The 16,767-nt window shown below is 37.1% G+C and overlaps 1 protein-coding gene across 2 annotated transcripts in view; it reads right to left on the bottom strand.

Annotated features, from left to right (window-relative positions):
* Positions 1 to 16,767, bottom strand: part of Traf4 (TNF receptor associated factor 4) — a 115,300-nt gene that overhangs the window by 10,792 nt on the left and 87,741 nt on the right. For both annotated transcript variants that reach the window (XM_083125723.1, XM_083125722.1), the window contains 2 exons: positions 3,744 to 3,905; positions 349 to 504 (listed from right to left, as the gene is read on the bottom strand). In XM_083125723.1, the coding sequence (XP_082981849.1) occupies positions 349 to 504; positions 3,744 to 3,905 (318 nt within the window). The remainder of the gene's footprint in view (positions 1 to 348; positions 505 to 3,743; positions 3,906 to 16,767) is intronic.

A 16,767-nucleotide genomic window follows, 5' to 3' on the forward strand; every position in this document is an offset into this window, starting at 1 on the left:
GTGTTTAGTGTCTCACACATGACACAAAATTATTCACTTATAGGTACAAATCTGGGAAAGTACGTATTTCAAGGGTAGTTATGTTTAATTAACAGTGTTAGGTTTCATATTTCATTGCACAGAAATTAATAAAAATGTTGCTTAACTATCAGTAGAATAGTTACTTTAATGTAAAAAATGTACTTTTGTGTGTCCCACCTATTACAATGGAATGCCGCATGAGTATTACACTACTAATATTATACTTTTAATGTGTAAAAGCAAAAAAATATTGTTGCATATACTTATTAAATAAAGATTCAAAATCAATCATTTAAGCATAACAGTTTCATTAAAAATTATAGATACCTTAAATCTGCATCCTGCATCTTTGAAGGCACATGACATGACCAGCGTAGGGCAATGGTCCTTTAGGTGGATGTCCAGCTCCTCTCGCACTAAGATGGCTGCTTCACAGCGGTTAGGACATGCGACTGGAAACCTCGGACATTTCGTGTGATGTGCCTGAAATTTCAACCATGTTCAATTTTCAGCATCTCCCAGACGTATATGCAATAGCATAAATAGACAAAATGTTAATGTTTCTCATTCCCAGTGTGAAGATATGTTTTTGTCCCAGAGAAAAGAAGTAAGGCAATCTTTGAAGAGAAGGTGGCCAAATAAATGTTACAAACATTCAAAAGAATGTCTGACAGACCGTCAGGAATTTTCAAAGGATGGGAGGCAGAGGCCACACCAGAGTGATGCGCACCTCTCAATTTTCTGCCGCACCCACATTTCAAAACCTATTTTTAACCGGAGACACTATTAACTCTTGCAGTGTCATATTGTCATATTATAGCTGTTCGTAACTTGTGTCTGAATGTTTACGTTCCATGCAGTGGCATGCCCAGGATTTTCGAAAGGGAGGGGTTATGTACACATTTTCTGGTAGTCAGCCCTCATTTTGCCATCTCTTCCTATCTTAGGTGTTCTTTTTCTTTAGAAATACTGGGACAAAGGGAGGGGTTATGACCCCTCCCCTGGGCACGCCACTGGTTCCATGACCACTTTCTCAGAGCGTAACACACATTGTATGTCATTGGATTGCCTTCAACAAGCTGTTGCTTTCAAATTTTCAAAATGGCAGAAAAATGACGTAAAATGACAAATTCAATTAATCAAATTTCCAAAACACGTGGTTGTTATGGTAAAATCAAGCAAAAATGAAGCAAGTCACTAGTATTCTTCAGTTTCATTGGTTTATTTCTCAAATGAAAGAAGCCTACTAAAAGTTGATGGGTATTTGACGTAGAGGCTAAAGGTTGCATGCATGATTAATTTTCCTTTATTTACAACATCACACCCTCTATATTTCATTCTGCACCCCCTCAGCACTCCTAGATGATAAATCCTGGTGCTGTCGCTGGTGGGAGGGAATGATATGATATAAGCTGCAGCAACATGTTCTGATCTGTCTGACCATACTGTCAGGTGGTAGTAGCCCTTAGGGCAAGAGGACAATTGACCCCTGGGGCTCCACCTCCTGCTGAGTTTTTGGGCTCATTTGATGTGTTTAATAGTTATAAGCAGGGTGCAAAATCCTGGGAGGGAGGGATTTCCCCCACCAATCATCTTGGTCTAAAAATTCCCCCCACCAAAAATGTCCAGGGTGGAGAGCTTTTGTTGTAACAACAAAGATATGCAAGTACTTTGACTTCAAATATACTAATAATAATATCAAAACATACATTGAGTGTTGCATTTTTTAACTTTCTCTCTCCCTTTAGTGTATTATGTATAAAAGTATCGTGTAACAGTATTTTACATTGCTTTTCTGCCACTTTTGGCTAATGGCTAAGTACGAGAAGCGAGCAGGGCCGGATTAAGACGAAATTGGGCTTGATGCTGCTGAATAATGGTAACTGTATAATAAGTAACGCTGTGTCTAGGCGTCCGAAATTGGGGCTCCAAATTTCATTCTAAGATTTATTTTCAGGTTAGTATAGCGAAGGAAAACTGTTCAGCTTTTGGAAAATTCTCGTCTGTTTTCATCTGGGTTTATTTCAGGAATGAGCCTAATGCTGCAGCATCAATAGCACCCACTTTAATCCATCACTGGAAGCAAGACAGATAAAAGTATGAAATCTAATTGATTTATATTAATAGAAAGCAAAAACTAAACAAAAACTCATACACAATAAAACCATTGCAATTATTTTGTAATTTATGGACATTTTTGACTACTTGGTAAAGGAATTACTTTGCTGCTTTATAAATATCCGATATATATATTATAAAAGTAACAAATGAATTCCTTAACAATATACATATTTAAGTATTTAGTGATTTATTTTTACATGTAATAATAATAAATATATATATCATAATAATTCATATATATATACACACACACACACACATATAGTAAAATGAATTATTATATGTAGGCTGGTGTGTAAATGAAGATCTTCCTCCCCCCCCCCCCCCTTACAGGCTCCAATGATTTCAAGGTGCAGGAAAAGAGATCATTGAATAAAGGTATTTTATCAGCACCTTTTTTTTCACCTTTTTGGAAACATTTACAGAACCTTTTTTTCCCTTTCCCAACCATAATTTTGCACCTTAAAATATTTTCCCTAGTCATTATCATTGCAATCATCATAATACTGGGAACCCACTCCACTACCTGTCTACGTATTAAAAACAATAAGAAAACAGACAGAGCAGGCTACTATTCAGAGCTCGCATCAAAGAATTTTCACTTCGAATTGTGTCATTGTTGACCCACATCTGTTTTGTAAATCATTTTCTTTCCATATAAGCAACACTATCTGTTGAATTTCTGGGATTGTACAAACTTTCAGGAGTACGTAGAGAACATTGTGGGACCCCAAAACCTTACACCCCACCCACACATTGCAGGGCCAGCCACTACGTCACCAATTAAAATTTTGATATTTGTAAAAAGTAATACTAACTTTGCAGCGATTCACTAAACACCATTGACAATTTTAGAATATGTAATCTGATACTAAGAATTACAATGACATAATATCTGCAGCAAATTCTTGCTAGAAGCAGTACAATAATTCTGATCACTGCACTTGGGATGGCAGAAAAAGAAGAAAAAAATCGGAAAGACTGTGATGTGTAGGCTTACTGAACTGGTATCCTACCAAATTGCATTTTACATACAGCTAATTAATGTGTGAAAAAAAATCTTGATTATACACAAAATATATGGAATATAAAAACAATGTATCATTATGGCATCTAAAGAAGCATCTACTGGCCAAACAATAGTGCCTGGCTTTGTCTTTTCTGTAATGAATGGGAATGAGGTATTGGTTGTAGTTTTAGCTGTAATAATTGTATTCTAATTGTGGTATTTAACTCTGCACCTTCAGTACATTAATTGTTTACATTATAAGTAGGAATGTTTTTTTTTTAATTTCTTTTTTATTTATTATTATTATTTTTTTGTATTTTATTCTTTTTATTCTTTCTACTGCAACAAAGATTTTCAAGAAGTGGAAAGTGTCAATTGTAATATGTTTTTTTAAAGGGTTTGTTGTAAGAACGGCCCGCGAGGCCGAAACATGCCCTCTCAATAAAGACGATATTATTATTATTATTATTATTATTTGTATTTTCACTGACATTTCTACACTGACGTCATTGGTGAACATGAAAAAGGATGTTGCAAAATATATGTTGTTTTTACTTCTCACATTGAAAGGATATTGTGATAAGGACTTTACCTGCAAAGTGTCTGCCACAAAATCTTTGTTGCAGTATCTACAAGGAACCAGCCTCTTGGAGCATTCAGCCGCTTTGTGTTGGTGCAGGTGCCTCCTCTGCACCTTCATCCCGCACTTATTCTCACAGTAAAGGGGCTCATAGCCACAGGTTCCCGAGTGGTTCTGCAATAGACAAATAGAAACATTGGTTTGGCAAATTAAAACATAATTTCAGATTGCTCTCTCGTCATGGATAACATTTGCAATTTAATACTCTTTTGCAAGTTTAGTGGTTATAGTTCTCTGGGTATTAGTGACAATGGTTCTGCATTAGCATGCAATATTAATTGAACATTGAGGGAGCATCTTTTCGCTCGTCTTCAGTTGGAGTAGTTGGTTAAAGCATGGAATTTGTAGCAAAATCCCAGGTCTGTCGTATGTTCAATTCCCACCACCAGCAAGGATGTATTTAGGGGGTGTCCAGGGAGTCGGTACCCCCCAGAAAGACTTACCAAGTACTAAAATTAAATAATGAAAATATAATTGTTTTATCATTTGTTATACAATCGATGGCTATTTATTTCCAATGAACTTATTGGAAGGCAAGGAATTGGGATCATACGGTTTTGAAGGATGGTTCCAAAGATTTATGCACACTACTACTTATAATAATATACATAAAATATTAATCAAGAACTTTATTTTACATCAATTGGATGTAACTCCTTTTTTGTTGTTCAATAGATATCCAGTTTTTTATTTGACATTAATTCCCTTGCCAGAGCAGCTGTTTTGTACAAATTTTGGTGATCTTAACTACTTGTAAGCTAAATAATGAATATGTGATGTTATATCTCTATTCTTTTACCATCTTTTTACCTATTCATGTAGTAATAATACAATATTAATTAATTTAAAAATTTAATTAATGTTATTTAATATAATTGCTCTATTATTATTATTATTATTGAAACACTTGGTCGAGCCCCCCCCCACCCCCGAAATATATTTCTAGGTGCATGCCTGACCACCAACTAAAGAAATTTCACCTGAAGACAAGGGAAGTTCTCTCTCAAAACATAGTATTAGAATAAGTATGATTTAAAGGCACTAGACAATGGATAATGTCCAATTAACACTGCATGCTAAGTTTAGTTATTGAATATTTTTAAAACAAATTAACGAGATCTTAAATTTCAATTCATGATCATAGTTCAAGCAAAATTTGTTAATACTTCATGTAATTTAGTAAAAATTTAAGATAGTTACTTAGTGAAATAAATTAATAGAACAGTAAACATAACAATATAAAGCAGAAGGTGAAAAATGTTATAGACAATGTTTACAAGTTACTTCATGAACAAATACCAGCCAACTTGGTGGCCGAGCACATTTAGTGGTTGTCTTTTGATCTCGCAACCAAAGTTCCCAGGTTCAAATCTCAACATGACTATGGGTGTTCTTTGTGCGTGTCCCTTCAAGAGTTTCGACATTGTTGCGATTAGACAAAAGTGAGTAACAAAATACAAATAACAGTTGGGCTGAAAAGTTCGTAGGCTGACTCATAGATGGCGTTACTAGAATTAAATCCATGTGATTTTTACTTAGTACTAACCTTCAAAAGATACGTGTATAAATTTCACAGCTGCCGGATAATTAGTTCGTGAGATATAGCATTGTGAGTGAAGCAGCTTTTGTTATTGTGAAAAAATGGATAAAAAATAATTTCGTGTGTTAATAAAGCATTGCTTTTTGGCGAAAAAAAATACTGTTGAAGCCAAGGCTTGGCTTGATAAACATTATTCGGACTCTGCACCAGGAAAATCAACCGTTGAGAAGTGGTTTGCTAAATTTAAACGAGGCGAAATGAGCATCGAAGACGATGCACGCAGTGGACGCCCCAAAGAGGCTGTTACCGACGAAAACATCAAAAAAGTCCATAAAATAATTTTAAATGATCGTAAAGTGAAGTTGATCGAGATAGCTGAGACTTTAAAAATATCAAAGGAACGTGTTGGACATATTGTGCATGAATATTTGAACATGCGAAAGCTGTGTGCAAAATGGGTGCCGCACGTGTTCACAATCGATCAAAAGCAACAACGTTTTGATGATTCGGAGCAATGTTTAGCGATATTCAACCGTAATAAAATTGCTTCCCCATCCACCATATTCTCCAGATCTGGCCCCCAGTGACCTTTCCTGTTTGCAGACCTTAATAGAATGCTCGCTGGAAAGAAATTTAGCACTGATGAAGAGGTAATCGACGAAACTGAGGCCTATTTTGAGGCTAAAGAGAAATCGTACTATAAAAATGGCATCGAAAAATTCTATGACCGCTATAATCGTTGTATCGCCCTCGAAGGCAACTATATTGAATAATAAAATCGAATTTTGTCAAAAAAATATTTTTTACTATGTTAGCCTACGAACTTTTCAGCCCAACTGTTATGTGGGGAAACAAATTGCTATAACTTAAGCTTTGATTTTCATAATTTTCCTTCATTTGCCTGTATGTTTTCCATTTATAGATTTGCTTTCACGATTTGTGGTCCAATGAAAATGCATCTACACCAAGCAGGCACATATCTAGAAATATATTTCGGAAGGGTTCCGACCAAGTGTCTCAATAATAATAATAATAATAATAATAATAATAATAATAATAATAATAATAATAATAATAATAATAATAACAATAATAATAATAATGATAATAATAATAATAATAATGTAATTAGAATAATTAGTTTAAATTAAATTTAAATTATATTAATTAAATATGTAAGTTAATTAATATCTTATTGCTATTATTACATCAATAGGTAAAAAGATAGCAAAATATATATAACAGCATGTATTCATTATCTACTTTACGTGTAGTGAAGATCGCCAAAATATGTGTAAAAACAACTGCCCTGCCAAGGAAATTAATGACAAATAGATAAAGAATTGAATATTTATTGAATAATAAGAAAGGACTTAGATTCAATTGACGAAAAGTAAAGTTTCTGATTAATATTTTATGCATATTATCGTAAGTAATGTGCATAAATCTTTGGAACTGTCCTTAAAAGCCCTATGAGCCAAATTCCTTGCCTTCCAATAAGTTGAGCGGAAATAAATAACAATCGATTACATAACAAATGATAAAAAAATATATTTTGGTTATTTAATTTTAGTACTTGGTAAGTCATTCGGGGGGGGGGGGGGTCCGGACCCCCTAAATACGTCCTTGACACCAAGTCACCTTTCTTTCAGTTTAAATTACTTTTTCAATTAAAGCTTTTTCGGACTTGACAGATTCTCCTTCTCTCCATTCATTCTTTGATTAAAAAATACTGATGTCATCGATGAATATACATATAAGCATCATCAAAAATGTATTTCTTTTCAAATATCTTCATGATTTTCTTCACAATGCTACACCAACATTCCAATTCCATTTCCACCTTAGATTTTACCCAGGACAGCTAACCCGAGAGGACTAACCATTCAGTTGCTGTCCATGGAGGAGCAGATGCACTCTCAGACACAAGGATGTAAGCAGGTCAGCATAGATACCACCTCTTCTCCAGAACACACATCGCCATATCCTGACGCTCTCAACAAACCTTTTAACTCTTCTGTGTATCTAGGTCGAGTACATACACAGGCAAAGGAGGTGAAATACCAATTTCCCACTTGAAATTCGTGCAAAAATTTTCTATATTTTTGGTGTTAGTTTCACGACTACACTTCCTTAATGAAGACGCATTGTTTTCTGTTCGATCTGAAAAATGTTTTAGCGCAAAGGATAATTGTGTACAAACGCATCACTTTAAGTGATTGTAATTATGAACAATTATTCATTGTTCTCACACTTTTTGGTCTTGCTCATATGCTTCATATCATCACAGGATCAATTAAATTTAATATCAGCTGACATCTTTTTCTTCTCACGACTCTTTCTCCAACCACTCTTTCTTGTAGCAGGCAGGCAGTGTTCCAGCCATTTTTTTTCCTGGGTGACTTCCAGAATTGCTTTCTTTCATTATTTGTCATAGTCACCAAGGACGTATTTAGGGGGGGGGGTTCAGGGGGTCCGGACCTCCCCGAAAGATTTATCAAGTACTTAAATTAAATCATGAAAAATATATTCGTTTAGCCGTTGTTGTATAATTTCCTCTGAACTTATTGGAAGACAAGGATTATATTAAGATCATACGGCTTCGAGGGACAGGAAGGACGTATTTAGGAGAGGTCCAGGGGTCCGGACACCCTGAAAGACTTGTTGCATAATAGATGGTTTTTAATTTCCTCTGAACATCTTTTAATCAGCAACTTACTTTTCTCCAACTACATGTGACATCATTTTTGTTATTCGATAAATATTCAATTATTCATCTATTTGACATTAATTTTATTGCCAGAAGCACTTGTTTTTATGTAAATTATTCCGATCTTAACTAGAGGTAAGCTACGTAATGAATATGCGCTGTTATATCTCTATTTTTATAGCTACAGTATTTTTACCTAATAGTGTAATAATAATATAATATTAATTTATGTATTGTAATTAGTATTAATTTGATTTAATATAATTATATTAATTTAAACATTATTATTATTCCTGAGACACTTGGTTCGGGCCCCTCATAGTCACAGTTCTATATTGTATCCGGGATATACTATATAACATATTTCGAATTACGATTTTTTAAACTTTCGTTTTAAAAGCTGTTCAAAGACAAAAATTGTAATCAGGGGCATTTTAAGGGAAGTTTGCATTCACCGCTTTGATTTTTTCCGAGTTCTTCACTGCTTTCATTTGAAACTTGTGATTTTCTCAAATTTATTGAAACTTTAACATAAATTACAGGTATGAATTTACAGTTCACTTGATTCAAGCTCATGGTCTTCCTGTGTTTCTTTCTGACTGAGGCCAGACAAGAAGGATGTACATGAGAAGCGTGAGGCACTGTGCAAATGAATAGTCTATATCTGGGAAGCCTTATTTTCAAAAGTGAAAATACTAACTGACAAATTCAATTTCTCGTAAAAATTGTGTGTAACACAGGTTTTCACACAAAATTTCGATGGCGCAGTGGTAGCGTCGTCACCTTGTAATAGTGGTTCGGAACCCACTTTAAACTGTAGGTCCAGTCCCGATTAGCCTTACTGTGCATAAAGTGGACTTATCACACCAATTCAATCAATCACACACCATCTGACAGTGTGCAGAGAACATCAAGGCAATTGTAATTGGAATATATCGTGTTAACTGACATTTGTCAACTTATTTTACTTAATTATTGCAACAAACTGCTTCATACTGTGAACAGTTGCATGATGTAAATCTTAGAAGCACTTAATTAAATTTTGACTCTTAATGAAGAAATTGTGTAATGTCACATTTTTTTCTGAGACAGGCAAACTTTAACAGCCTTTGAAATCTCCTTTCCTTGTTACCTTTATGGAGGCAAGTGAGATGTTTTGCAACATTTAACTCCTGAGTGACAATTAGCCATTTGCTTGTGCGGAAACGATCTTTACCTCGCAGCTAAATGTGAGCTCATCATCTCAGGGACGTGACAGACATGTTGATTAAAGGGAGGAAACTACGCCATTGTGACATGAACTGTTCGGAGTTAGTGAAATCTTTCTTTCGGATGAACGGGTAGTTTAAAGCGAAGGCAGAATTTCGATGGGAAACATTAAGTAATGTAATGGGCAAGAGTTGCCTCGAGAAAACAATGACCAATGTGTGAGCGTGCATAAGGACAGACGGCAGGAAATGCTCGGCGCATCACTTCCTGTCGAAAACAAAGGACTGGCGGCCGAGGTTCACTTGTGACGTCTTCATCTACATGTCAGAAAGGGCTTAATTGTCGCATTAACTCCTTCCATTGTTGTGAACATTTTTTTCTGGCCCAGATGATAATCCTGTACGCAAAAATGCATTTTCTCTGATAATGTGGACGGATATTTTGAGAATTCGAAACCAGAGAAATGCCACGATTTATTTAGAAATTAATTATTTGTAACGGTAGAAAAATACCTCTTCCGTTTTTTAACATCTTCTTAGATGAACATATCCCCCCAACTAGCCGCATGTAAAAATAGGCAGGGGCTATGGGGATTGACTCCTACTTCTGAAATATTCACTACCTCCTCTCAATTCAGAAACTTGTTGACATTATGTTAGTGAAATCTTTGTTTCAGATGAACGGGTCGTTTAAAGCGAAGGCAGTATACTCTTGACGCATGCAAATTTGAAATGAAAAACAAAAACACTTAGTCTCTGCTCCACCTCGTTTGTAAATGGAATGGTAAATGAGTCGTTTCCTTAATCCAAAACAGAACTGCAAAAGCCATACTTTCACCTGGCCTTCCCTTTTTTGCATCTTTTTAATTTGATTTTTGTTATTCACAGCCATTTCATGCCACTTTTGGCTAATCGCGAAGATGAGTATGAGCGACGATACGATGAAATTAATGAAGGGACACTCACAGAATACCCATTCCCGCATTCGAACCCGGGATCTCTGGCGTTGTAGCGCGCCGTGCTAACCACTCCATCACAATGTCCGATCCGGCCTTCACCGGGTATCGAACCAGTCAGTGGCGTGCCCGAAGGGGGTGTTGGTGGAAGTCATAACCCCCTCCCATCCATTGGCCCTGTATTCCTAAAAAAAAAGAACGTAAAAGGCTGGAAAAGGAAGGCATGCCACTGGAACCAGGGACATCATTATTACCAGGGTTGCTAAAAGTCCAGGAATTCTAAATAAATTCAAATCCGGTCGAGGAGAGAAAATCAGCAAGCGTAAATGGGTTTTCTGGACCGTAAAGAACCTTTTTTATCTGTAAAGTATTTCAATTCGGTCCAGGAACCTTTTTGCCAGATCAATTTAAATACGGTCCAGGAACCTTTTTCAATGTAACAATACGCAACTTGGACCGAATTTAAATTGTGCGAGAAGAAATGTTCCGGTCCTGCAGCGGAACCCAATAGAATCAATTAGATTCTATTATTACACGACGCCAGCGTTATCATCATAACGTAATCGTGGAGGCAACTATAATATATATTTTTGCAATGTGCCCAGAAATACGCGATTATGTTAAGATTAAGAAAGTTATTCTCAGTCACCCCACAATAGAATCGAATATGTACGACATGAGAAAGTTATTCCCCGATCATAGATCCTTGCAAGCTCCTTGGCTTCAAGCAGTTGGTTCGTCCCGATGAGCCTCTGCGCTGGAAGAAAGCTCCTAAAAGAGGACACGCGGAGGTCGAGGGAACGGTCGCTGCTTCGGCCACAGAAGGATGCACTCCGCCGCTCAACGAAATACTCAGAATTATGGCCTCGTTATTTTCCCCTGTCTTGTTACGCGCCAGTGTTTTCCCCATGCCTCCCAGATTATGTCTGCGCAGGACAACCATTCGTTTCCACCTGCATGGAGCCACGAAAGCAAGCGTCTCGGTGTTTTTCTTTCTAGCAGCACGAGGCCCTGCGTCAGAATATATATATAAATTTTTTGGGATATTTCAAATTCTGACATCTTTTTAGAGTTCATTCGATGCTCTGGAAGCAATTCTAAACACATGCATTTTTCAGAATTTGCAATATCGTTGGGGTTATTTGAAAAGAGAAAATTTTGAAACAAGCCAAAGGACCAGCAATGTCTTGGGCGTGCGGGACAGAATGGGGGGAAAAATCGCAATTTCCCGGGCAACTCTGGAAATTTTTGGGGCGGAAAATTTTCGAAATTTTCCGACACCGTGCAAATCTCGAATTCTATGTGATATTTTCCGTTAAGTGATTGGTTTTTGAATTTGTGGAATTTGCGAGAAGTTTCGGACACTCACGAGGCAGAAAACGTCGAGAACTAACTACTTTCAAATATGACCATTTGGAATTTCGCGACTCCACGGAATCCCGAAAAGTTGAAATTTAATTTCCGAAAAGTCGGGATACCGCACGGCCCTAGATCTCTCAAAAACTACCAACGTCGTTAGATATTGGTGTATTATACAGCATGTTTCCCTCAAGAACTCGAAGATAACAACGCTATGCATGAAACAAAGGCAAATGGAAGAAGCGATTTTGTGTAGAGATTAAAAATGGGACTTGAAATCCGAATCTGTATATTATTTTAATTGCTTGGAATCAAGATCACTTGGACTCCCGGCTCATGGGTACCCTTGGGCATCCACTGCGTTAAAATTGTCTTGTAATTCGTATTGTACGAGTTATAAATTCTCTAGTGTAACATTTTACCTTGAACCAGGAATTTTAAATAAATTCAATTCTGGTCCAGGAGAGAAAATCAGCAAGCGTAAATGGGTTCTGGCATGTTCTGGACCGTAAATAAACTTTTTATCTTTAAATTATTTCAATTCGGTACAGGAACCTTTTTTCCGGATCAATATAAATACTGTTCAGGAACCTTTTTTCCTTTTGAATTTAAATACGGTTCAGGAACCTTGCTTCCAGACGAATTTAAATACGGTCCAGGAACATTTTTTCAATGAAAGAATACGCAACTTTAACCGAATTTAAATTGTGCGAGAAAAAAAGTTCCAATACTTCAGAATTCTCTTTTATTCTTTCTTACATCTTTTGAAATCGCTTATGAGACATTTTTCTGCCTGGCATTGCTGCACATGGACGAACTGAACAAACAAAAAACGATCGACACGGGATAATGGCGTGACAGTGGAGCGTGTTTGCATTAGCACCTGAGCCACCGCGAGGCAATTAAAGGGGAAAAAAACTGCGCGGCGTAGCGTGCTGTATGATGCACATCGACGTCTTCCCAGCGTGTTTTTTTACGACTTGTTTTACAACAGCGTCGAAATGGCTGTTGGAGCCGATTTTCCTTCTTTCTCGTTATTGCGAGGCTTCGACACTCTCTCGCGCACGCACCTCTATTTAGTCGCACGTAAAACACCCGGAGAAATTATAATAATAGTAATAATAGAGGTACTTATCATGATTTACCTGTAGAAAGCGACAGGAAAAGGCAGTCGATGAGAAAGCTCTGTTTGTCTTTTCTGGCTTTCTCTGTTATCGGACCGAGAAAGTGCTCTTTAATTAATTACATACTTTTAGTTTCGGTTTCTGAATCTTTAATTTGGTCCCTTATGCTACGATTACCCACCCACAAGAACGCATCTCTTTGTGCTTCAGAGGGAAATCCCATTCGCACACCAGAGCAAGGAGAGTCAAATGAAAATTACAGGACAGACTGTAAACAGCTCAAATTTACACGAGGTATGGACTGTTATTTACAAAACGACCTCAAGGTTGCAACACTGATCAAGTGAGCTTCACAACACCATTTTTGTCATTTTAAATCGCGCCTCCTGGATACACGTGCACCAGCAGTGGTTTCTTGCCCTCTGAAAACCTAAAACTCAGGCCCGTACCCAGGGGGGGGCCAAGGGGGCCATGCCCCCCTCGAGCCATGAAATATTTTCATGTAAACCTACAAAAAAAGGATATTTTTTAAGATTTTGCAAGAATTTAGATTTTCTTCTTTTATAAATAAATGGGTCTCTGGAGAGAGTACTATATTTAGCAATTTTAGCTTTATAATCATTTATGCGAAGCTACTAAATGTTCCAATTTGGTAGGGACAGTTCACCCATATTTACTCCATGTTTTTACTTTTTTCGAACTGCAGTCTTGATAAGAAAATGTCCTCTTTTTGTGGTTAATTCACATTCAGACATGTTTTTCATTATATGGAGCCGTAGCTGCGAAGGTGGTTGTCATTGTCACCCTAGACCCCTGGAACATAGAAATTAGACAAACCCGTCATTTCTCCTCCATTGCTCACCTTCTCTCGTCGGGAATAAAACATAGCACTTACATGTTAATTTAATAGGAAACTAATGTATTTTTGAACCAGTCGTTAAAGGAATTAATTTGCTAGTAATTAATTATGTAATAATTGACATATATTTCATTTCTCTCCCTCAAAAAAAATCCTGAGTACGGGCCTGCTAAAACGTATATACATTCTACGGCAAATGAAAATTCATTGTCTCTATGCATGCTTGCCATGCCAGCAAGTTTACAAATATAGAAGGAAGTTCGACTATGGCCTCAGTCCGCGCGCAGATCCGTGGAAAGACCTTCGCGGTGGCTCATAAGTGACTGCATATAGATTCAAAATGTTCTTCTTCTTGAGGTATAGCCTATAGGCAAAAACTAAAGACTTGAAAATATATGTGGCTCAGCAATGGGCCAATCTTAAATTGCAACAAACTTTCGCAAACCTACATGCAGAAACCTACTAGTTAAAAAACGAGAAACAAATCCAGTTTCTTTTTACTGTCCCTCGTACATGCTTCTAGAAAGCATCTTGCACCTGCACGCTGTTCAGAATACCCTTTCTCGAGTTCAATCTAATCATGGTAGTCGCGAGAAGACAAAAGAAAACTTATGTAAATAGAATTTCAGCAGTTACTCATATTGTCGCGATAAACCTAAAAATGAATTTAACGCCCAAGAAAGCAAAACTGTACTGGTGAAAGAGCAAGATATTTTGAATACATTTATATGTATACAATTAACAGAATTCGATATGAACGGCAGATTCAATGACGAATTTAGGAAGGGTCCGGACTCCCCACCGAAAGACTTAGCAAGTACTAAAATTAAATAATGAAAATCTACTTCTTTAGCATTAGTTGTATAATGGATGCTTTTTAATTTCCTCTAAAGTTGGTTGAAGGACAGTACCAAGGATTTATGCTTTGATACTATTTATGACATATGCATAAAATATTAATCATGAACTTTACTTTTCACCAAATGGAACTAACATCCATTTTTGTCATTCGATAAATAATCAATTCTCTATCTATTTGACATTAATTGAAGGGCTCGGGTGTAAAACATGGTAAGTGACATTTTGGTCATTTCTGAGTTTATTAAGAAAAACGGTTATTAGAAGCTATACTGTAGATAAATTGTTTTCATGTTGTGTTTACCAATTTCAGAAGGCTTCACTGAGCCCAATACAAATTGTACGACATGGCAATTTCACTCGAAAATTGAAGGATGGTACATTTTACTTTGTAACTCAAAACTTACCAAAATGTCACTTAGCGTGTTTTACATTCGAGCCCTTCAATTTATTTGCCAGGGCACTTGTTTTAATTCAAATTATACCAATACTGGGAAGCTGGATAATGAATATGTGCTGTTATATCTCTATTCTTATACCGTATTTCAACCTATCCGTGTAATACTATATGTAATTAGTATTAATTTAATATAATTATGATTATTTTAATTTAAACCTTATTAATTTATTGGGATTAATATTATTATTTTTCATGAGACACTTCCCACCACTAAAACTATATTTCTATGTAGATACATGCCTGGGCAGGATGTAGGGCATTTCAGGTGTCCATTCTCCTGGTACTGCGGTTGTAAATATTTACACGTCGATGTGGCGTTTTGTTGCGAGGGTGAAAAAGACGAGGAAAGCTATTTCTTGTCTCAGACGAACACAAAGAAGACCACGCACGGGGGCGGAGGGTGTGTGGGAGGAGGAGCACATGGGAACCAGCTGGCGGGGGTTGTTAATCATCCCTCGTTGACTCCAGACAAAGCTAATGGGAAGAAGCCCCATACGCCTTTACCGAGAGTCCAGTATTTATTGCATAGAGGAAAGGTTACTTGAAAGTGAACCTCCAAACTGCATGGATTGATTTATTGGTTTGGTTTGGTTTATTTGGTGTTTTAAGTCCACTTTATGCACAGTAAGGCTAATCGGGACTGGACCTACAGTTTAAAGTGGGATCCGAACCACTTGTGTCCCTACCAGGGGATTGATTTATTGATTGAATTGGTTTATTTTACTTCGCTTTTCTGGTACTTTTGGCTAATCGCGAAGATGAGGATGAGTGATGATATGTCGAAATTGATAAAGGAACACTCACAAAGAACACCAGTGCTCAGGCCGGGATTCGAACCCGGGACTCCTGGCGTCGCAGCGTGGTGTGTTAACCACTCTGCCACGGAGGTCGGCTTGTATGTAGAAGTATGTATATGCTGTTCCAGAATGTTCTTAGTAGCGCTTGAAGTGAAAATTCTTATGTGGGGGATGTTGGTTCGAGTCTTGGGGTTGACTGAGGGGAAGGGGAAGATGGGGGTGCTCCTATGGTTTACAGTGGTAGCAATGATACAGTAACAGTACTGAAGAGATGCCAGCCGTGTACCTAATTATTTACAGCCGTGCCATAATATATTTTGTGGTAATTTTTAAGTCAATTCATTAATGCTAATTGTGAAACTGTGCTGAGTGGTTGCATACATGTTCTGGATAAAATTCCAAAGGCTCGACGAAACGAATGCGTCAAGCAGGAAAAAACTTTGTAACAGAATGTGTTTGCATTAATGATCTCTCTACATTGGACAGTTCATATAAGGGAGAGCCAAATGAAAACCTTCATTTGTTTTTGTTTCTTATTTAGTAGATTTGTATGTAGGGTTGCACAACTTTGCTGCATTTTAACGCAGATTTAGCTCAATATTTTCAACTTGTAGTTAGTGCCTGTGTACCTTAAGACGAATAAGTCTTTGGGGTCCACGTGCAATCACATATGAGCCACTGCGAAGGCCTTTCCACCCATCTGCCTAAGAACTGAGGCCATTGTCGAATTTTCTCCTCCATTAGTAAACTTGCTGGTGTGGTAAGCATGCACAGAGATATTGAATTTTCATTTGCCGAGAGGTTTCTGTAAGTTTAAAGCTGACAAAGGACAAGAAATCACTGCTCTTCAATAGTGCAAGTGTGTATAGGAGGCGCCATCTTTGAAATAACAAATGTGCCTCCCCGATGGCGCAGTGGTAGCGTCGTTGCCTTGTAATCAAGGGGTCCCGGGTTCGATACCCGGTGGAGGCACATAGTGGTTCGGATCCCACTTTAAACTGAAGGTCCAGTCTCTATTAGCCTTACTGTGCATAAAGTGGACTTAAAACACCAAATCAATCAATCAAATAACAAATATAGCGTTTTGAAGCTCACTTGATTAGTG

This window comes from Lepisma saccharinum, chromosome 7, assembly GCF_977018435.1.
Source record: "Lepisma saccharinum chromosome 7, izLepSacc3.1, whole genome shotgun sequence".
Lineage (NCBI taxonomy): Eukaryota > Metazoa > Arthropoda > Insecta > Zygentoma > Lepismatidae > Lepisma > Lepisma saccharinum.